We start from the raw sequence: 22979 nt of genomic DNA, 5'->3' as shown, positions 1-22979 counted from the left end.
AAACCAAAACATGAATGCCAACAATGACAGCTCTGTCATATCAGTAATTAAGGCCTTGTTGGCCACACAACCGTTTGTTTGTTTGCAGTGTGGTTTTTAAGGGTTCCATATAACAGGATAAAAATGTGCTCGTGGGTCACTGAGGATAGTGAAAGCCAGGTGAAATGTTTTTCCCAATTCTCTTATCTGCACAGCTGATATCACAGAGAATGCTGGTATCCCTCTCAAGCATGTGAATTCTTTTGTCTTTAATGATATGTTATATTTCCATTTTTTTCCCCCTAAGAACTTCTGCTTCACTTAGCACCTGGGTCACTACTTCGTATTGATTTTTATCTTGATCCCTCAGTGCAATATCCAAACTGCGCAGTATAATGTCCAAATCTGACACAGAACTGTTTATTTTTTTTTTTTAAGTTCTTTGTTGCTCTTATTAAGATATCTTCCTTTGTTGCAGACACCGGTGTAAGTATCTACACAACACTGCTGTGATGTGAAGTGCTTGTACAGCACTTTGCACAGCAGGTTCCTGATTCGTGAATGTGCCTTCCACAGCTATGATAATACACTTGAATTATAGAAACAATAGCTTGTATCACTACCCAATTTTATACATGAGAAAGGAAAAACTTGCCAATTAAAGCCAAAATCGTCAGACATATCAGCTAGTTTTGAGTGCAAACCTAATACTTGATTTTTTTTCCAGCCACGTAGAGTACGTAACATCAGGGTCCTATGGATGATAGCCTCCTCCTCAGGCTCTCCTGCTTCCTGGGCTCTCTCTTTGCCCTGAGCTTTTGTCCCTGTGTGACATCCAGCTTCGGTCTCTGTTCCTGGCCCTTTTGTACTCCACTGCCTCTTGCTTTGTTGTGCATGCCAGCGCTGTGACCCGTGCAGAGCGTGCTGCTTTGCTCCCTGCTTCCAAGCTGGTAGCTGCCAGCACGGTCTGCGCAGCCTGGGGTGGCTGCTGTGTGCACCTCTCCTGCCATGCAATGCTTACGTGGGGCCAGAGGAGGGGAGGAGGAGAGGTTCTTGCAAAATGTGTCACCTAAAGCTTATTTATGTATGTATGTGTGTATTTATTTATTTATTTAAGATGTGTGAACTGAGTTCTTTTAGGGACTCGTAATGTGACTAAATCTGGACAATGTTTTCATGGTGCTGAAGGCATGTTAGTGAAACTCAGGTCATCCTCTGCATGCATGGAAATTCTAGATCTGGAATGAACAGAAGTTGGAAAGAGTATATGGGCTTGAAAATAGTTTTGCTGTTAATTTGTTATTTGTTCCACCCTTAGTTATTAGATGTGTTCTGAGATTCTGCTTTAAAAAAGAAAAGAAAACAGGATTTGGAAAAAAAAAACCACTGGAATTAATCTAGTAAAAAACACTGGAATTAATCTAATGTCATTCACAGTGAATATTGTGGGCTTATTGCCATAGGAGTTACTACCTGGTTGTATAAAATTACTACGGTCTTCACATAAGCACTTGTTTAATTGAAATGCCAAAGAACACCTTAACATCAGGGGCTGCAGACAGAAATAACTGATTACAGCATGAAGGTCATCAGGAGAAAGGCACTAGTACAAAATGCTAGTTTTCTACATGAGAATTTTGTTGGAGAAGCAGATTTGTTCAGGGGAGTATGGTTCAGTGGTATGAAAGTCTGAATTAATGACTAGCCAGTGAGGAGTCATCTGAATACACTAGCTTGTCAAATCTTTTACCAAATTAAAGAACAACATGTTCTTTGAGCTTTGAGTGGACATCAAGTAATGTTCTTTCAATGATGTTGCACTTTCTTACAGGTGAAGAAATTAAAAGTTGCATGCTTTTTTTTTTTTTTTTTCCCCTCCTGCATTGGATTGAACAATTTTGGGCAGGTCAATGAACTTTCCTGTGTCTCAGTGTATTAATTTCTGAAGGGATACTACTTAACATAGGAAAGTTTAACCAATCGACAGGGCCCATTTTGGCCTGAGACATACCTAATATGATTCCCTCTAAATGTGAAATTCACAACAGAATTTGAGCCAATGTTTATAATGCAGCCTTCAGCTAAAAACGCTATAACATGTCTAAGCATTTTTACAAATGGTTTCACAGCACCATATGCTAGGGAACACAACAGAATGGAAATTGCTTGTACAAAGTCTTTCATTAGATATTGCTGAAATATACTGCGTTTTTTTAGTGGCATATGTTCTAAAAATTATTATTATTTTTTTAGGAACCACAATGTGGATTTGCCATGTGGATACAATTACTGTATATATTGTAGTTCGGGGTCATACATGTTTGAACAAAATCGTGTGGAATGTGCAGTTCTTGTGAACAATTGTTTATTCTTTAGAGAACTGTAATTGTAGTTAGTCTGTGTTTTGTCTGGTAAATAAATAACCCGAGAGTCTTTGCTGAAGCACTGGGAGGAGGCATGCAGTGTCCACAACAGTGCCAAGGAAGAATGACGAATGTGGGTTGAAACTCAGTTCTGGATATATCAGCCTTGAACACCAGCAGGTGAATGTGTGTAGAGCCATGGTTATCCAAATGTGGAGCATATGGGACATGTTTCCAAAACCCACATACCAGGGATTTGGAAATTGGCTGCTGACCTTTGGTTTGACGTAGGCATCTCCCTGTACCATGCTTATGCCTGTCTATGTGAACCAGGATGCCCATGCCAGAGCACCTCCTCTTGCTGTACAACCATGCTTCTCTCAGCAGGATACTGTTCTCCTCATTGTGCGCTCTTCCTGTGACTCCTCCTCTGTGTGGAGTGGCCGCAGCCTCAGCAGCTCCCGACCTGGGTAGGGGTGGAGGTTGCAACCAGTGTCCAGCTCTGGTGGTCGGTTTCAATGGTTTACACACCACCGGTGATGGGTGCCTTGGCATGGGAACCTCTGACCTACCGAGAATGTTGTTCTCTTCTTGCCTCCTACATAAGTCAGGATTTGTCCCTAAATTGCCCAGGCGTGCACCAGACACCTTATAGAAAAACCTCTTGTCATTAGCCCTGATAGGCTGATGTACTTAGGATAGTTGGTATGTCAGAGGAAATGTCTTAGATGAAAAGGTCTCCGACTAAATATGTAAATGATATTTGTCAGTGTTTCCCTCAAATATCTTCCAGCAGATGTGAGTACCATGTGTGTCCATTTAATAAACTAAACTCAAAATAATTTCCACTTTGCTAGATATATGGGGAATAGCTGGGCAGGGCGGGGAGCGAACTACAAAGCAAGGTAAAGGGTGCATATGTGTGTTGTTATATTTGATGACCAATTCATTAAAGCCATAAGTGTATCCAGGCTTTCAATAGTGTTCTCCTGCTGTTGCTTCCTGTACTCCCTGGCTACAAAATCAGTCTCTATGGCTCTCATTTGTCTTACCCACATGAAAGACTTCGAGCATCTGCAAGTTATGATTTGAGAAGTATCTGCTTTTAAACAGAATATATATATCACCGTGTCTTCACAGGCAGAATAGTATGTTGTATAAATTAGGGGATCCTAGACCTTTGAACACTAGGGGGCTGGGTGAGATGCTCTGTGTGCTTACTGTGTCTGGCCATACCCATCAAACATCCTGGACCCACACCAGAAATGCCAGATGTTCAGTACACGTGGAGGCCCTCCTGCAACCTTTGCTGCATGTTGCAAAGGGTGGAGGGGGCAAGGCTGTAGCCCTCCCTTGATCTTCCATTGTTCTAGTACTCTTACTTGAGCTCAGTAATTTTTGTATTTTGAGCTAAAGACCATGGGCCAAGCCTCAATGCAGTCTGTTAAACTATTGGATGGTATAAGCTCCTCGTGTTCCCTAACTCTCCAAAGACAAATGGGACTTGCTTCTAGATCTGATGGTTTATGAGACTCCGTCCTTAAAGCTGCCACTGGTCTGAATGGGATGCAAGTCCCTAGTCTTGCTCAAGTGTGAACGTTTTCAGGCTCTGTTCTTGCCAATGGAGGACATAATAAAACACTTTAACGGGTGGCTCCTTTCACTTGAAAAAAACCCCAGTCACACAGCAGTTAAGGGAAAAGGGGTTGGCATGGCTGGCATGTGTGAAACTGTCCTGGCCAGTTGTAGGTGAATGCAAAATCACAAAATAAATGCAGGTCTTGTTGTAAGTTTTAAGAAGACAACTGAGGTTGCTTAGTTTAACGTGCACATAATGTAACTGTTAATTTATGGATTCTTCCTTAACCTTCCCTTCTCCCTGTTGGCATTTCCCACCTCACTTCAGCCACACCTCTGGCAGGGTGCCTGAGACCCCTTGCTATTGGGTCCTCTGGATGCCAGCCTAGTGAATGGGAGGGTCTGCTGCACCTTGTGTGGGGCTGGCTACCACTGTGGTGAAACATCAGTGCTTGGCAGGCTGCTCTGTCCCTGTTGCTTCACCTTACTGGTTGGCCTGTGGTAATCCCAGAGCCCTTTGGTCACTCTGGCCCAGCAGCCGGCATGTGGGACGACTTAAGCAGAGAGGCTGGAGGACTGTCTTTGTTCTGAGGTCTGGTGGCTTGAGGGACTTGCAATTATCCTAATGTCTTGCTGGGCTGAGGAGCTGAGTCAGCACATTTACTGCCTCAGAATAAAGACACTAGTTAAGGGATATTAGGCTTAAAAAAAAAATAAATTGTTCCTGTGAAAAGGTACCATGCCAAGCTCAGAGACTAAATTTGGCTATTCATGGGTAGCTCAGAAAGACTGGGGTCCTGCTGTTGATGGAGATCTCAAAGCCTCTATATCATGTTTCCTGTACACAAAAAGGCATTTGATCTCTGCTGCAGTTTCTAATCTCCATGAAATACCTGATGGTGAAGGATATCTCTCTTTATTTGAGATACAAGTGTCATTTTAAAAGTGAGTGTGTATAATTTTTTAATCACAGAAGACAGCAATGAGGGTTGGGTAGAAATACGTTTTTGAGCTGTGTGGTAATGAAACAAATGTTCCTTTTTGTTAAACGGTGCTTTGTTGTTTACACAAAAAGGTTAAGTCCTTTGCACACAAGTTTGACAGGGGAAGACAGCAAAGCATTTGTTAAAAAAACAGTTCCTGAGGCATGTGCTCAGAGCTGTCATTTATTTGCATATTTTTGCCATCGCACTCTGCACAGATCAAATATTACAGCTTTCCCGGTGGAGTGCAGCTCAGGAAGGAGGAGCGAAGGCCACCCAGTCCCTAAGGTGACCAGAGACACCTGTGGACACCTGGTGCAGTGGATTCAGCAGGGCCGAGATGGGGGCTGATTTTTGGCATGCGGAAAAAAAATAGCCTTTGGGAGGAGAGGAGGGGAGAGTGCAACCTTCCTAGCTGGTAATGCTCTAATGCCATGTGGCCCGGAACCTGGAAGATTCCTGTAAATACCTGCTGGAGGCAATGCAGGCTTAGCTGACCAATGTAGGGATGCAACTGAGAGGCATCCACATTGCCCCCTTGGGAAGATGTGTTTTTAATCAGGACTATACATAAGCAATAACATCCTTCACACTACTTTTTTTGTCGTGTTTATATTCTTTTCTTCAGGGTGCCAAAATGGGGTGAAATAATTAAGTGGTGATCTGTGGGTTTAAGCTCCATCTCCTGTAGGAGCTGGTTTTTACACCGAGTGTGTGAATGGTTTCCCTGAGGTTCACCCAGAAAGTCTGTGGTGGAACCGCAGGTGGCCACAGCTCCAGCGCTGTGCTGGGCCATTCCTTTTGTGCGTATAACCATCTCAGGAAGATTTCTCTTGAAATGAACGTCCTCTTCCATGGCCATAGCCACACTTCGAAGGAATGGTGCCAATTTTTCAGAAGCCTGCCATCTCTTGTCTGTTGGAGGCAGGTCACCACTGTTGAGCACCAATTGGTACCAGTTGGTCACTGTTGTGTCTTCACAAACTGGGAGGAATGAGGGCCTTTAGCTAAACTGTGCAGTGCACTTACATCCAGGTCAGGGACTAGCCATCTTTTTCAACTACCGTTTTTTTTTCTGAGTACAGTTTGAGATTTTTCTACCAGGCTCTCTGTTTCTGTAAAACAAATGTATTCTCCCATCCTATCTGGCGTTTTGTGATGAAAACGTGGTCTAATGGGACCTGTGAAATGCCTCGTTGTGGGTTGTGCATTACTCATGAGGAATTCATCAGGGAGAAGGATTTCATGCTGTACTTCAACCTCCTTCTAGCCTTTCTTGGATGAAAGGAAAACTCTGCAGCCGTGAATGTAACTGGTTATCATTATTGGATGTCATTACTCACTCACTCCGAGCATAAACCAAAAAAATTGCATCCCCTGTGATGTCCATGGGTAGAATGCTGCTCTCAGTTACATTAACACTTGTAAGCTGAAGAGTAGAGTTCGACCCTTTGTTTCAATTGAAATATTTGTTTAACACAAGCAAGGACTAAACAATACACTTGAAAGCGATTTGTGTTATTGTCTGTAGAGCAGAGCTTGTATTTTATGAACTGACTGATCATAAAGGCAGCATAAATCACGTAAAGCATTCTCATTTGCCTTTTCTTTCTTTTTTTCTTTTTGCAGATGGGGCTTGTAGAGTAGAGCTGCAGTCACATGGCTGCTCTAGGATATTTTAGTTGAACTGTGCAAGTCCATTAAACAAATGTAATGGCTTTTTGGAAAGAAGCGCTGCGTGTTTCAAACCAAATGTTTTACATAGAGAACATCTGGGTAGTTCTGGGTGTTTGTATGTAGAGCACATCAGACAGCAGCCGTAGTGAGCTCAGCTGGGAGGTTGCCTGGGATGTAGTTGTAGGATATGACAGTTCAGTTGTTATGGGGAAAAATTCCTATGAAGTATTGCCATAAACTGAATGTTTGGCACAAACACCTGTATCGTTGTTTTGCTGTACACCCAAGTTATTCTTCTTACCTGCCCAGCAAAACTCTAAGCGCTGTTTAAATGAGCCAGTAAATGCTGGCACCTCTGAGATGTGGCACGTGCATTAAAGTGTGCCTGAGGAAGGGGAAATGAAGCTTGCTCTGTTCTCAGTGAAGCACTATCGATCCCTGCCATGGGCAATGCAGTGCGAGTGAGCGATGAATGCAATATGTGAGAACGGTTTGTGTGATTGAGTTGGAATTGATTGATGTTCCAGGGGTGTGCTGTGGTGTTGCTTTGAGGAATGTGAAAATGCAAAACCGGTGAAACGCATGTAATTAGGCTGACGTTAGAGTTTATTGGGGCTACTGGAAGAACTTTAACCTGGGTGAATTAATAAGTCTGTTTTTATTTCGCAGCATCGGAGGTAATATATTTCCAGGAAATGTAGGAAATGTTGAAAAATGTCTTATTTGGGAGTTGGTTCTTAAATTATTTCTGCAGTTTAACTGAGGAATGTGTGGTTCAAATGAGATTAAAGTTGTAATTTCCAGAGTAGCAACGCAGCTTCCCCTTTCAGGATTGTTTAACTAAAAAGTTAAACAAAGTGGGTTAGGCAGTCTCTTGGTCCCGTCCCTTGTGGACAGCAATTCACATTATGCAGCACTGCTTTAATAGTCCTGCTCGGTCTGACATGATTTGTGGTATTTGCTGAGATGAGTTTTTGGACCGAGCAGAGTGAGAGGGAACTGCTCCTCACTCTGAGGAAGGGGATTTGTCCAAGTCTGTGCGAAGGTCACTGGCAGGGTGAAGTGGGAAGCCTGGGCTGCTGTTGTTACACTACCTAACAGCTTAGCTTCTGGCAAGGGGATACCAGAAACCTGAGTTCTAACTCTCCCTTGTTCAACTGACTCCAGCCAAAACACGTGCCAAAAAAGGTGTTTGTGCGTGTTGAAGAAGGGGGCAACAGTGCTGGAGATCTCAGAGTCTGGAGGAGTTCTTAGGCAAAAGCTTTCCAACGCGAAAAAAAAATTGGTTTGCTGTTTCTCCCCTCCAAAGTTAAGCCTCCTCACGACTACTTAGAACAACTGCCTGCAGTTGTGAACTCCTCTTCTATCAGGGAAAGCTAGATTATGCGTTTCAGGCTACCAAATTGCTTGATCACCAGCCACTTAATTGTAGGAGAGCGTAATTCATTTCTCATCCTCTCGTGTCTACTCCAAGCCCAACTGGCTGCAGGGAGCAAGAGTGTTCCTGTGTTACTCTCTCCACTGAGCCATTAGGGTGGCCCTGGTAATATACTTTCAATAAATAGAAGGGAACAACAGGAGGTTCCTCTACCTTCAGGGGTATAAATATTTCTCAGAAATCAGAGAAGGATGGGGAAGAAATTTTAGCAAACTCCTTTCCTTCTGCTGTAGCAATTCCACCACATTCTGTCATAAATTCTGGGATGGTCCCTTCCCAGAAGGGTCCGTTAAATAGGTAATGTCCAGGCAGAACAATGTAATACTGAAGCAGTGCATTAACAAAAGCAAATTTAATATTGCAAAGTGGTCTGTAAGCCCTGGAGCAAAATAATCTGGGTGAGGCTTTGATACACGATTGCCATTCTTTTTGTTTTCCAAGAGTATTTTTCCAGATAGGATGTGGGTTTATGGTTTGCTAGATTCCTGCCAGAAAGTGGTGTTTATATTTTGATCCACCTTAGATCAATTTAGAAAAATATACTAGACATGGGTACGTCTGATAGTTCTGTGTCATTAACCCTTCCAACTTTGCTGTTTAAACATATCTGTGCACTTTCCATGATATAATCTGTGTGGCCCACCATCTTTTCAGAATGAATCCCTGCTCATCAATGTTAATCTGAAAGCCTAAACTGTATAAATTCAACTTTAAAATCTCTCCACACTTCAAAATTCCATTGTGTTAATCTGGAATTTGAGGTGGTCAAGCAGTATGGTGTTGAGTTTTAATGAGTGTTGTGTTGCATAAAGGTACAGCATTTTTTCTAAACAAGAAAGTCTCTTCCCATGTTTTCCTTGTACTATCGTAATTCTCATGGTGAAATAGCACTTTCTTTTGTCCTCTGAAGGACTGCAGAACCAGGAGAGCAAAATTAAAAGATCTGAAGGTGATTTCACAGCTGTGGCAGAAGAGGCATTGTAAAGATGTGCAAAGCTCTCAGTGGTTCTGAGATTTCTCTGAACTCGTGGAAACTTCACTGAAAGAGAGTAGAATAAACCGAGCTACATTTATTTACTCACAACTTTCTCAAGGAGAACGTACCAATGAATGAAAATGTGCTGTGAGGTGGCTTGGGAAAAAATAGTTCTAAGAATGAGTTCAAACAATGTCTAACCTTCTTCTTTGTTTAATGTGAATTACAGCCTTGCACTGATGTAGCACCTTTCACCTAAACCTGCAAAATCACTTTAGAGACTCTGGTAACTGCTGAGGTTACCATTATTTAGCAATTATTTAGCAGCACATTGCAACAGTTTGCAGTGGTTGCTTAGAGGGTGTGAATAACCCTATTTCCAATTTAAATTATTGGGAGGAATTACAGGAGACTGTGTAATTTTCAAACTGGAACTAGATCCAGGCACCAGGGCTTTATACCTGTCTTCTTTAAAAAGTCATAAAGGGCTTTTTATAACAACGTAGCCAAGATCTTGGTTTTGTGTTTCATCCCCAAATTGATGCCTTGAACAGTGTGCACTCCTACTTTGGAGGATTACTTCAGTGTGGTTCACTGCTTATTCACAATGAAAAAACAACATTGAATTAAAGTCCCTCTCTGCTGCCTCAGGTTAGCATTTTGCATTACATCAGCAGCTGTGGTAGCTGTGAGATCAAGCCTCAAAATTAATGTGAAATCTATCTTCCAGTTTTTGGAGACTGGATCTGGAATACCCATGTAACATTGAGAACAGTAAACTTGGGGCTTGTGAATTCTTTCACTCCTCTTTATCCTGACTTGCTAGTAATTTAATTAGTGCTAAACAGTCTGTGCACAGACTTGCAGAAGTTAAAAGACTGACTGACATAAGATTCACTTCCAGTGACTTTTCCTCTTTTGCACATGTGCTGGATGGAGCTATGCTGTATTTGGAAGTTGATCAATAATGATTGCACAACTCTAACCTCATTTAAACTATGATATAAACAGACATGATAGAAACGGATGCTACCAGTTTTTTTCCTACTTAAAAGTGAAGTCAGCTTTTTTTTTCTTTTCTGCCTTTTTTTTCACCTCCTTTTTTTTTTCCCCCTTTGTGGTTCCAACAAAATTGTAACCTGGAAGAAAAGCAGTTGGACTTTGTGAAATCCCAATTCAGTGTAGCATTTGGCTTTAGTAAATGTGGAAGCCAAAAATAAACATCTGCTTGGCAACTTCACCAGACGTTAACTGTAAATGCAGATTTCATCTTTTCAGTGAATGTGGCATTCAGTGCTGGTTAACATCTATTAAGGAGAATGATCCCTAGTTGAGGCTGTAAAGCATTTTTTTCTTTTAATTACAGTTACGAACCTCTATTGCCTCGGGGAAATCCCCTACCCCAGTTCCTTTCCAGATATAATTTCTTATGCGCCAGAGCATGAACTTTTCTTGAAAGCTTGAAGGTAGTTGGATGGGATATTTGTGAGTTACTAGGCTTTGGAAAGGAGATGGTCTCCCATCAGTCTGTGCCTGACAGCCCCAGAACTTCAACTGGGCCGTTTTTTTTTCTCTTTTCTTTAGTCATTCAGATCATAAGCCTCTTTTTTGCAGGCAGAGTGATCAATATTTTTAAGTATTAGGTTTTGCATCTTTAGATATTCAGAAGGCTATGATGTTACATTTAGAAATGTATTAGAAAAAATGTAAGCAGTCCCATTCTTTTCTCCAGGAAGGTGAAGTCTGCACATGACAGGATGCCAGCCTTGGGCTCTGATCCTGACAGGCCACAACTGGAAACATCTTGTCAGATCTCTGCTTTTCAACAAATCCTTTGCACCCTCTGCTCCTACCAGGGCAAATTCATTTTACTGTGGATTGGAGAGGATTGAAGAGGGTACAGATTTGTGGTAACGTGCTGCATAGGTAGCATTGGGACAATGGGGAGGGCTGAGAAGGTGCAACTTGAGGTAGCACTGTGGGAAACACTTCATTGCTAGGGATGGTGATTTTTTGTAGGATCTTCCTTCTCAAACTGAACAATCCTACAACTTGGAACTTCAGTAATGCAGTGTAAAAAGCTTTTTATTTTGGGAAGTGAGAAGTTTCTTAGTAGATTTCTAACACGTATGACTTCAGGCCAGGATTCTCACCATTGAATGAAGAAAGGTCTGCCAGGTAAATTTGTCAGGGAATGCATGATGTAAATATGCCAGGTTTCATATACATAGCTGAGCATAGCAGGTACCAAACAATGAAGGGATGTAAACTTCTCAGTAAGGCAGTAGCTACTCAGGAAATGTGCTCACAAATCCTGTTAACAGGCACCGTATGCGGGGGTGAGGAGAGAAGTGGAGGAAGGGTGTTGTATGTGTTCCTCCTGGCACCCACTTTGTATATGTGCAGTATAAATGTGTTCATCTGGTGCCTTCCTGTTCATTAAAACTTGATTCCACAGACGTCTTTATGAATAAAGGGGAACTAGAGAGAATATATAATCCCCTGACCTAGTGTTCGTAATTAGTTAATTCCTCTTCTCCACTTGATGGATCGTCATTTATATGATAGCAGCAACTATGTCCAGAGAACCAGAAAAGGAAAATTAAACCCGAGATAATCGTACCTTGGTTCTCCAAGAGGCAGCAGCACATTGTGCCTCAGCTTATGCAAATAGAATTTTTACTTGAGACTTGGCACAAGAGTGAGTTTCTCTACAGGTAATGACATCAGCTGTATTTAGAAACATAAGCTATTTTATGTGGTACATTGTGAAGAGGGGAATGAAACAGAGTGATGCATAAAGATGTTTTCTTTATGCCTTACCCGTGCAGAGTGAGGCAGCTGTAAAAAATACCTTTACCTCGTACAAGCAAATGAACCTGGAAGGTGCATCACGGCACGTGCATCCTCACCCTTTATGTGTACAGCTGCTGTCTCACAACAACAATAACAGCATTTTGTGCTTGGTAACATCCATGATGTGAACAAACATGTGATGGAGCAGAGCAATGGGGAGATGCCCTGAGATTTAAATCAGCAGAGTCTCACTGGGTGCAGATGGCACCGGTTACCCCTTTGAGCAACTCCCCTGATTACTGCATAGTTTGCCAACATATCAAACAATAGAGTTGGGCTGCTGATAAATAATTAATAAGGATTTTGTTGCATGCTTGTCTCCCAGGCAGTATCACCATGGAGATGATCTGGCTTTTAGGATGTGAAAACTAACAATCTCCAAAACAATGGCATTGTGTCAACCTTACTCTTTCTCTGAAAGGGAGAGCTCTCAGAGATGTGTTAGCAGATTGCACAATGCCAGACACTAATTTTGCTTCCACTCACAGTGGCCTTTTGTCCAACCTTTTAGTGAGTGCATGAAATGTTTTCAATGACCATGCAGAAACTTGTTCTTAGAATTACATGTCCTGCATGATGCTCTTTAGTACTGCATTTGGCCAGGAGTTGGAGTCTCAAGACAGCTTTTTTTCCAGCAAATAGACACAGGAAAGATATAATCCTGTGGGAAGAGGCTTACAAGAAGTCTGCATGAGAATACCTTTGCACAACCCTTTGGATGCTTCACTTCCCCATAGGAATATCTGTCCATGGCTCCTTCTTCCCACCTGGAAGGTCTAGAGGCCAGATAGACAGGCCTTTCCATTTTCTCCTTTGTGCAACCTCTGGAAGTGCCATTTCAATGCAACTGCATCAGTATCCCTCTCCTTATCATTTGATTGCAGCCACCTTAGGGACCACACAATTTCATAGCTTTGTTTCTTTTCCTCTTGTGTTGGTGATGTCTGGGGCAAGAGCCATAGGCAGAGACTCCCCTGGAAAAAACATAATATGGTGCCAGACTTTATTCTTTCTTGCTCGACTCTGTGGGGCTGGAGAAAGAACAATGTATCTTTTCTCTCCCCACCCCCAAACATCCTCTGCCTCCCTTTCTTCCCCCCTGGTTGATCCACCTATTCTTTACCTCCACACCCCGTTGGCATTTGGCACATTTCACTTCCCACCTCCCAGTCTCAAAGAAAGGAAGCAGAGCTGTGAAACCGGCTGGGCTCGCCCACTTCCCATTGCTGGGTGGGGATGGCCTCAGTCACAGCTTTCAGAAAGGAGAGGTTTATGTGAATTTAACCCTCCCCTCCCTCTTCACCTCCCACAAATAATTTTTAATAATTTTCTTTAAGCTGCTCTTCTGACATACCTTGCAGTGGCAGCAAGCTGGTTTCCCTTTCTCAAGGGACTGATATTTTTTTGACTCTCCACAATCCTATTGCAAGAGCCTATTGGAATTTGCTGGAGCATGGGTGGTATGCACAGGCGCTGGAACCAGCTTAAAAGTCACAGTCCCCATGGTGGAAAAAAGAAGTTCGTATCTCACTACAGTCCTAAAAATAGCCTTGGTAGATAATAGGGAGTTGGAAGATTGTTTTCAATGGGACTGAATGTACTGCACACAGAGGTTGCTGGGGAAGGTCAGTGGTTTGTGACATTCAGGTGGTCAGCCTCTGCTACAGCACTCGCCGACTTAAAAATCTGTGACTGCACTGTGGCTCGTTTTGCCTTTGTTTATATTCACACATCTTGGCTGGAAATGAGGCAAACGTAGGTTCATTACATTAAAACAAACACACGAACCAACTTCCTGAAATGAAGTGAAACAGCTTTTTGCTTTGATGAACATACAGCATTTTTAGCTCATGCCATAAACGATGATGCCAGCAGTGACTCAGCAGACACGGAGATTTGATATGGAATTGGGCACCTTCTGCCTGCCATGCCCTTTGCCAGACGTTTAGACTTGGAGGTATTTTTCTGTACGTGATGGTCTTGATCAGGCTCTGTAAAAATGAATGTCACCTGTTTTACTCTGCTAAGCAGCCGAGAAGCTTGAAAAGAAGGAAAGACATTTCTCTTGCAGATAGGACTGAATGTACAGAAACCTTTGCAACCGTCATCTTTTTGAAGTATTTATAGTTCAATTCCAGTTATTTGTATGAAACAAAAGCAAAGAAGCATGAAGTGTGTTGGAAAATATTTTATAATCTCTCTACACCAGTTCAGAGAGTGACTATAAATTCTCTTTCCAGCAAATGGAGACAGGTAATTTATTGCAGCCTTGAAGAAAGCAGCTTATTTCTCCACGCTTCCTGCCCAGCAAACTTTGCAAGCTGACTCACGGAGGGATGGGAAGCCAAAAGCTGTGCTCCCTCTTTCCTATTTGCTTCTGGAAGGCAGAGCAGCAGTGGGGCAGGGCCTGTGTTTGTGCAGAGCTGTTGGGAAATTCGTGGCAATATTAAAGGCTCACAACCTCCTGCTTTCTCTCCCCTCTACCATACATTTTGGGGAGGGTATTGTCTCTACCTGCTTCTGAGCAGAGGTTGGTACCAGAACTGGCGATGCAGGCAGAGGTGGTTTCAGCCCATCTCTGATGGTCTTTCTCCCCCCCTGACCCCATGTGTGGGACCATGCAGCCATCAGAGCTGCAGGAGAGATACTGAGGACGTTATTGGTGTGTACAGCCAGTATTGATTCCCAGAGGGACCATCACATGGCCTAGTTTTGAGCTGTGACCTTGGTGCTTATGCATATATTTAACTTCATATGTGTGAGCTATCCCACAAAAGTCACTGGCCTGCTCACATGTGTGAAGTTAGGCATGTGCTAAAGTGTTTTGCCAGATTGAATACTGTGTCTACAGGGGCTTTGAGTGAACTTGAACCTATTTTGTTGGGGTTAGAGGCTTAAGATTTCATTATTAGGAATCTGATATGTTACACTCTCTGAATGCAAGGTCTTGGAGTTATCTGAAATTCTCATTAAGACAAGAAGCTAGGAAAAATACAAATTCCTCCCCTAGTAAAGTTACTAAAAATACTATAATTAAATTATCTAAGTCTTAAACCCAGTAAAATATATTGAGAAAGTGTGGTAGAGGTATAAGTACAGTGTTTTGAGAGTACCAGAGGGACTAACAGCACTTTTTCTGCAGATCTTGAGCTGCAATATTTGGAGTAGTTAATGTAGCTGATGTAAAAAAGCATGTTGTGTTTGCCCTACTCTTGATTCATAGGCTGTGACCCTTAATAAATTTTGATGTTGCACGCAGTGAAGCTGTTGCTTTCAGAGAAAGGAAAGTAAGCAGTCAAGAAAGAAAGAAAAGGACCTAAAGAATGAACAAACAAGTTCTTTCATAAGGTATTTCTCAATTGAGATTATTTGTTATTAACTTATGTTATTCAGGTTCATCATGTAGCAGTCCCGCAAGTGGGGTTTTGAAAAATTGAGCCTGCTCTATCTGGTGTTAAAAGCATAAGCCCACTTTGAAAATGTATTGGCTGGAATATGTTTCTGAGAAAAATACATTTAATGAAAAAAGTTACACTTTTGATATTTTAAAATACCTGCAAGAGAGGCTTGTTTTACAGTCTGATACCATAACATACAGGTAGGGGTCTTGTTTTGCTCAGAGAGATGAAAACAATGAAATATATATATATATAGAGAGAGAGATATTATAAATACCTCAAATGCGCTCATGATTTGTAATGTTTTCGTGAAATACTAAGAAAACCCAACTGGACTGCTTTCTTGTTTGTGCTGTTTCTTTCACATCGGTAGCCAGGAGCCTGAGTATCCCTGCTGACATGGTCTGGAGCAGACTGATGCAGGGGAAGGACACTTGGCTGGCAGAAATCCCTTTCTTAGAAGGGAAGAGCTGGAACAAACGCTGTCCTGCTGCTCCACTAATCCTGCTTTGGGATGCCACCTCTGACAGTGACAGCCTGCTGACAGCAATCACTCGCTGTTTGGCCTTTCAGACCAGGTCACCAGCAAGGCCGTGCACTCCTGGTAGCCTTTGAAATGTGGAGCCTGCCCACTTGGGGATCGTGGAGGCCACCAGGCAGATGCCAAGGGATAAAAAGTATTTATTGCAATGCCTTAGAACCTTTCGCTTTCGTGAGGCTCTTTTTGAGGAGAAAAGCAGCAACTGAACGTGGGGAAAGGTAAATCACCCTTTAATAACCAGAGGGGTTGTTGAACTTCCATGTTGTGTTGCACAGTTTGGAAGGAAGAGGCAGACAGCGAATGCTGTCGCTGCTGTCCTCGTTTCCTTCAGGAGTCACATCAGCTTTCTGTTCCGATTTCCTCATCTCCTAGAAGTGGATGAATAGTGGTGTTTCACCACTTGCCTACCAAGGTTTAATTCATAAATGGTTGCACTCTGTTTTGAGCATGCTCACGTGTTGTGCAAATGGACAGTGATACTATTTCATTAGTATATGCAAGTAAGCCTCACTTACTTATGGAGTGCTTATACTGATACTGTACAAGGGGCATTCCCTCCTCCACAGCACTCTTGCTATTTGTCAGGATCGCAGGGGATGGTCTGACCGTGGGCAGGTGGATGCTTACAGCTGCCCTGGCTCCATTTGCACCACTGGAGTTAAGATATTTCATGCCTGCCAGTTGTCTTTCCTTGTTTCCAGGTGCTAGTCACTGTGAGCTGAAGGAGCTGAGGGAGGGAAGAGAAAGTCTTGAATGTTAAAACCCAAGAGATGTGTTCAGCTTGAATTCTTTCCTTATATTTCCTTGCAGCCTGGATGTCACTGACAAAATCCCAAGTAGTTTGACTGGGCTGTTGAATTGTACCCATGCAACTGGGAAGTGATGCTTTCAGGAGGTTAAGTACTATCTTCAAAATTCAGTTAAACTTTTAGGAATAGCTGTTACGAATTAAGGCTCCTAGGTGCCTTTTAACCACTTTTCAGCATGGACTGTGGGACTCTAAACTCTCTGGTCCTATTGAAAAATATGTTCCCAGGCAACACATCTGTTTGCATTAGAATATTAATCCAAACATATATTTACAAAAGTGCTGCCACGCTTTTCAATCACATTTGCACTTTTGTATCTAAAAATGTTTTCCTTTATACAATTATTAAGTAATTATATGTAGATGTACAGAAGTCCTGCCTGTGAAGCACAGAGTCAAGTTAGTAGGAGATTGGCATGTCCTCTGGGCTGCCTTATTACTTTACCAGCCCTGAATGGGGAAGAATTTGCTCCTCGTTGTATAGACAATGAAACCCTTCTTAAATTCTTCCTCAGAGCCAAGTACAAGGCTGTCTTTTAATAAAAAATGTGTTTTTACCCATGTCTATATTTATTTCTTGCAGGAATGCACATGCTGCTCCAAGAGCCACCCACATCCTTCTGTAGACAGGGTGTATTTGCATTTGCAGTCGGTCCCAGTGCAAACGTGGGAAGGGGGAAAAAATCTAGTGTCATCTTTATAGTTGGTTGCCTTTTCCATCTCAGAAATTACTTGGAGATTATCTTGGGCACTCATTCAATTAAGATCTGTTGTATTACCTTTTCTAGAATTATGTGCCATGTAAATAAGACCGTAGTTATATTGTTACTGTTAAAATCTTTATCCCAAATATTTGGGTCAAGAGGAAGGATAGAATTGTTTTGGTTTTAATTTGCAAATCAATTTGTCCATTGACGACTTCTTTTTGTACTGTTGTCTCAAAGTAGGGGAGCACATGAGCATGATCTTGATTTTAAGCACGTGCTGCAAGCTTTGGGAATTTGAGGGGATGGGGCATGTGCATAATGCTTTTTTGAACAATGTTGCTTTTCGGAGTTGAAGTCTTTGTAGGAAACCTGATCCTTTAAACTGGCTCCTGTTTGTGTACATTTCAGTCTTATAATATTTTAAGTTTTTCCCTTGTTTCTTCAATATCCTGGATGCTACATCATATAATGAGAACAATACTGGTCATGCCACTTGCAATTACTGAAGTAGGCAGTGAAAGTTTCTTTTCTGGAGGAACTGGGAAAATCCCATAAATCACAGATTTACAAATGTTTTCCCAGGAGAAGTCCACAGTAGTTGGCTGAAAAGAATGACACAATTTTGGTTTACCCATAAAAGGGTGGTCATCTCAGCAGGTCAGTGATGTTTTTCAAAGACGTATTGTTGATTTTAAGCTAGCTGGTAATTTATTCCTTGAACTCTGGCTTACAAAAATAAAGCAGGGTAAATAGTGAGTATAATAAAGGCCATGCTACCATTCAGTATGCACAATGCCCTCACCTTCCCTCTCCCACAAGCTTCTCTGCATTGTTGGCTTGTGCATTTCTCATAGGGCATGAGATGACCTCCGCGATTACTTATGGTGGTGTTCAGATAAGCCCTTTTTTCACAGGCAGCACACATACACACACTCACAAGGACTGTTATAATTTGAATTTATATTGCAAGTTTAGCTATCACTTCCTCTGTTCCCACCGTGCCTTTTGGAAGGATACCGAGTCACACGATATGCTTGTAAAAAAGGTTGCTGATTGAGGAAGGATGCAGGAAGGATATGGTTTTGCAGCGATTTCATAAGTGCTGATCTGAAAGTCTTGGGTTTATATGAGGACGAGTTTAGATGTAAATTTCAAAGATTTATTTCTTCTGATTTTTGAATAAGTCATAATTCCTAAACAGTTTGCCTGCTTTTAGAGAACTATGGACTAACCTGTGTTAATGGGATCCTCTATGTATTAACATGGACAAATACCAGTACGTAATCAGCACCCTGGATTCCCTCCTTCTGTTTCTTCAGAGATCTCAACCTTGTTTCTGAGAAATTGTCTCCAAAGCTTCTGCTTGAAATTTTCAGATGCAGTCATGTCTTAGCAAATGTACTGCTCATCGAAATCTCTTGGGAGTTCTGCCATTTGCCTCAGAAGGAGAGTACTTAGGCTGGCACAGAGATCCTTCCAAGAAGTGCTGTGTTCCCCCTCAGTGAAGTCTTAAGACCTGAAGACTCTAAAACTTCATGTCACCCATTACTGTAATGAGAGTGTATTTATTGCTATAAAATGAGGGAGCTGGGGCATGGAGGTTTGTGTTTGAAAACTTTGTTTTGGTCATTCCATTCTGCCAACATCTAACATCTGTATTTTATTTTTTGAACTCTTCTTAATGGATTAGATGCATCTTTTCAGTTCTAAGAATAATGCTTGATTTCCTGAATTTATAGGTTGCAATAAAATCCATTCGTAAGGACAAAATTAAGGATGAACAAGATATGGTTCACATCAGACGGGAGATTGAGATCATGTCATCCCTCAGCCACCCTCATATCATCACCATATATGAAGGTTAGTGAATGTCATTTTCCTCTCTGAGTGCTCTGTTACGTTCTTGCAGACCTGATGTTCATGTTTCTTGAGATGGTGCACCAAACAAACTCCTAGTCCTAGTGTAACCCATCCCTTACCAACAAGACTGCTTTGAGCACTACCTTCCCTCTGAGCTACCAGTGTTTCACAGGTGCATAACCCTTTGCTTGGAAGAGCTTCTTTCTGTGTGAGTTAAGCGCTGCATCCGTGGCAGGTGGGTAATTGTGGCATTTGTCACCTCATCTCCTTGCTCTCATTGGACAGTTCAGTTTCATTTCATCCTCACTCTTGAACCAGCCTGATGTCTGTTTCTGTTCCCAGCCCCTAAACCAGTCCTTGTATGCTTTATTTTCCCTGGACTGCACAAGGCTGATCTCATCTGCTCTAGGACTTTGGTCCTCCCTTACTTGCCAGTTGTCGTTGCTGCTTTTCCCCCTGAATCCTAGCATCCATTTCCTATCCACCTTCTCACACTTTCCTGTCAGTCTGGTCGCTGGCTTATCATTCCTGTTTCCTATCCTGCCTTCCCCCTCTAACTCCTTTCTTCCTGGGACACAGCTGGGAAGTCTGCTAATTCCTGCCTCCCGGAGCTGCTCCCTAGTCTTACAGCAAGGAACAGGAAGCCAGGGGCATTCCTCCCTGATTTGCCAGTTTGTTTGTTTATATATTCATAAAGTGTCACTCTGTAGTAAAATCTCCTCCTCCTTCCTTCCTTCCTTCCTTTCTTTCTTCCTCAAGTAACATCCCAGCACTAGCTGAGAGATTCGGGCTGGGTACATGCTAAAAGACACCGGCCCAAAGGTCTGTTGCTGCGAGGAGGGTGGCTGCGTGGTGGACCCACGTTGTAGATTCCAGAGGTTCAGAGGGACCTGGGTCGGGTGGCCTTGTCCCTGGGAATCACATCTTCTCCTGTGTGCAGAGCAGGCAGCTTGAATTTAGCCCTACATGTTTACACAGACGTGAGGTAAATGCACAAGGTGATGATATGTGTATGGCAGCTCTGCTCGGAGAGTTGAGACAGCTGATTAAAACAAGGGCTGTCTTGGCGTACTGTTACAGTATCGCATATTGAGTTATTCAAAAGCATGTTCTGGTACTTGAAAAGAGATGAGTATCTGTCTTTTTATTGAATAAACTCATAAAAGGATCTGGGAACAGAAAAGGGGAGGGATGCTGTGTCAGCATGTGGGTTGCAAATGGAACAAAAGTTACTTCAAATGTGGACGGGAACTTGGAAAGAAAAAAGATTAAGCATGCTGTGGTCCTTTGACCAATTGCCCTTCTCATCCTTACTTTAAATAGTTTTTACTGAGTTAAAACATTTGTAAAAGTTAAAAAGATTACAGCATTTTTAGGAAGCAGATAATAAAGTCCTGTGAGAGCAAAACTTCCTCCTCTGGCCCTGCGGGAGGGAGGAGCAGTGCTTCTGCAGCAGACCCAGTCAAGCTCCACGATAGAGAGTTCATCCTGTCTGCAGGAGGATGAGCACCTATGTTAGGTGATGGTTTATTTTCCAAGCAGTCAGTCAGTACTTAGCCTTTAGTAGCCAATGCTGTAACTTAGATGTGGTAGCACTGGGAAGATGTGTTGTTGTGCAACTGAACCCACAGGAGTAGTCACATACTGCCCAGAGGTAAGGATGTGAGCTCAGGGATCCTTATATACGTGCTTCATTATAAGCTGAAGGATACTTGTAGTGAAGTTAAGGGACTACATCTAGGACTGAAGTATTTGTAGCCTCTTGAAGCTGGATTTTAAACACATGGCTGTTCCTCTTGAGTGATGCATAAAGAGTGATAATATTGCTATCCCCTGACACAAAATGATGAAGTCAGTAAATCCTGAGAGATGGGCTTAATCTCGCCAAATTTAAGTGATCCATCATTTATGCAGTTGGTGTATGCTACAAGTCTGAAGAGTCCCTCTCTAGTCAAGAGGGATCAGCGTCTTCACAGATGCTGGCTTCCTCCTGGGAGATGTTTTTTCAGATAGGTGGGATAAATGACATATTGGAGGCTCCTGTTGGTTATAGATGGAGTCTAGCTGACTAACTTAGATCAGATGCTTAACTTTTAAATTGAAGCCACCCCAGAGATATTTTTCTCCTCTCTCACAAATTGTTACTGTAGGTTTTCAGACTGCCACTGCAAGTCTGACAGCGCTTTCAGTAGGTGCACAGATACACCTACCATGGACAATGCTGTATCTTCCTGTAATACCTTTGGAAGTTCTTTGTATTGCATTTACAAACATGTGTTTTCTTTAAGTAGCATCCCTGTTTAGGTATCCTTTTGACCTTCCTGCTTAGAAGCAATTAACCTCTGAATTTGTCAACTTGATTTAAACACAAGCTTATCTTTTTTTTTTTTTGATACCAAGCTAATTCAGATATGTGGAGACAAAGCTTTCCAGTTTAGAGATCTTTTTTGTAATCTAATCAAAAGACTTGTACCTTCCCTCTTACTGTGAGGGCAGATGTACCGTTGTGACTCCAAAGAAATTCCATTCTCTCAGCAGGACTGTAATTGGCAATCTGTTGAGTATGGCTGTGAGGGAAGTGCTCTTTCAAGTGACTTTAAACTCCTTGAAAGGGAGTGGATACATGAAGTTGGCTTTGCTGGCAGTGTTCTGATTTCAGCATATAAATTTTAATTTATAGAATAATGTCTCTGTCCATTCATCTGTCTGTCTCTCCCCTGCCCCCCCCCCTTCCCCTGCCCTATTTCTTTCTTGCCTTGAAAACTCCAGGATTTTATAATAAAGCCTTTAAGAGCTAACATATTTTTCCAGGGGTAGCCTGAGTGCAAAATCTATCTCATCTGGCAGTACTTTATAAAAGTTAAACCAGGGAAAGAACATCAGACCCAATTCTGCAAACATTTAAACACATGTTAGGCCAATCATGAGTGTGAAGTTAGGCTTGCTACATTCAGAAGTGAGCTCTTGAGTCCTTGTAGTGTGAACTACAGTTGTCTACATGACTGTTTCTGTGCTGAAAAAGTTGTCCTTGGTCAGCATAAGCATACAGAGAAGTCTTGGCCATTTGCTATATGCACTTAAAAATGAACAGCTAACATGATTGTAGAAATAGTTTAATGAAGATATTCCCTGAAGAATGAATAAATATTAGGGTCACATTTTGGTGCCGAGGGAACACGATGGCATTAGCGTAAATGAGTAACTGAAGAAAAGCACGTGCTGAAGTGCTTGGCTGGGTTGGGGCCAGAATGCTTATAATGGTGCTGGACCCTTTGCATCCACAAGGCACAAAATATGGATTTCCTGAGTAAGATGTACTTCTTACTTTTTTTATTTTTAGGTTGCGTTTTTGGTACCCTTAAGAAAAAGCACAGAGATTCTCTGTCACGTGTGTCTGCCAGTCCACAATGGCTTTAGCTAGGTTGCATGCTTTGGTTAGTCAGTAAACTGGTTCAGCTCTTCTATACTTTCAAATCCCAAAGGCAATGGAAGAAGATCTGACAGTGTGTAATGGCAGTGGCAAAATATTCCAGGATACTCATCTTACTTGCCAAATACTTGTTCAGTCTCACATTTTGTGCCAGATTTCATGCAAGAAAAAATAAACACACACTTGATATTTCAGACACACGTAGGCCTGTCTCCAGTGTGGGGCTCCTTGAATTGTGTCAGTCAAGTCACCGTGTCATCAGCAAAAACATCTGCATTGCCAAAAATCTGCCTGGGTGGCAGCTGGCAAGGTGTGTGACATGAACCATTGCTGAGGAGCTGCATCCCCTGCAGCAGCACTGGCTCAGTCCAGTGTCCCCCACCAT

The 22979-nt window shown here is 42.2% G+C and overlaps 1 protein-coding gene across 1 annotated transcript in view; it reads left to right on the top strand.

Moving 5' to 3' along the window:
* The window catches only part of NUAK1 (NUAK family kinase 1), a 48797-nt gene that overhangs the window by 5022 nt on the left and 20796 nt on the right, over positions 1-22979 (top strand). The window contains exon 2 of the mRNA XM_064654865.1: positions 19044-19164. Within this exon, the coding sequence (XP_064510935.1) occupies positions 19044-19164 (121 nt within the window). The remainder of the gene's footprint in view (positions 1-19043; positions 19165-22979) is intronic.

This window comes from Pseudopipra pipra, chromosome 5 (assembly GCF_036250125.1).
Source record: "Pseudopipra pipra isolate bDixPip1 chromosome 5, bDixPip1.hap1, whole genome shotgun sequence".
NCBI classification, from domain to species: Eukaryota; Metazoa; Chordata; class Aves; order Passeriformes; family Pipridae; genus Pseudopipra; species Pseudopipra pipra.
The sequence above is the reverse complement of the archived record's forward strand: the minus strand, read 5'-3'. Positions and strand labels throughout refer to the sequence as shown.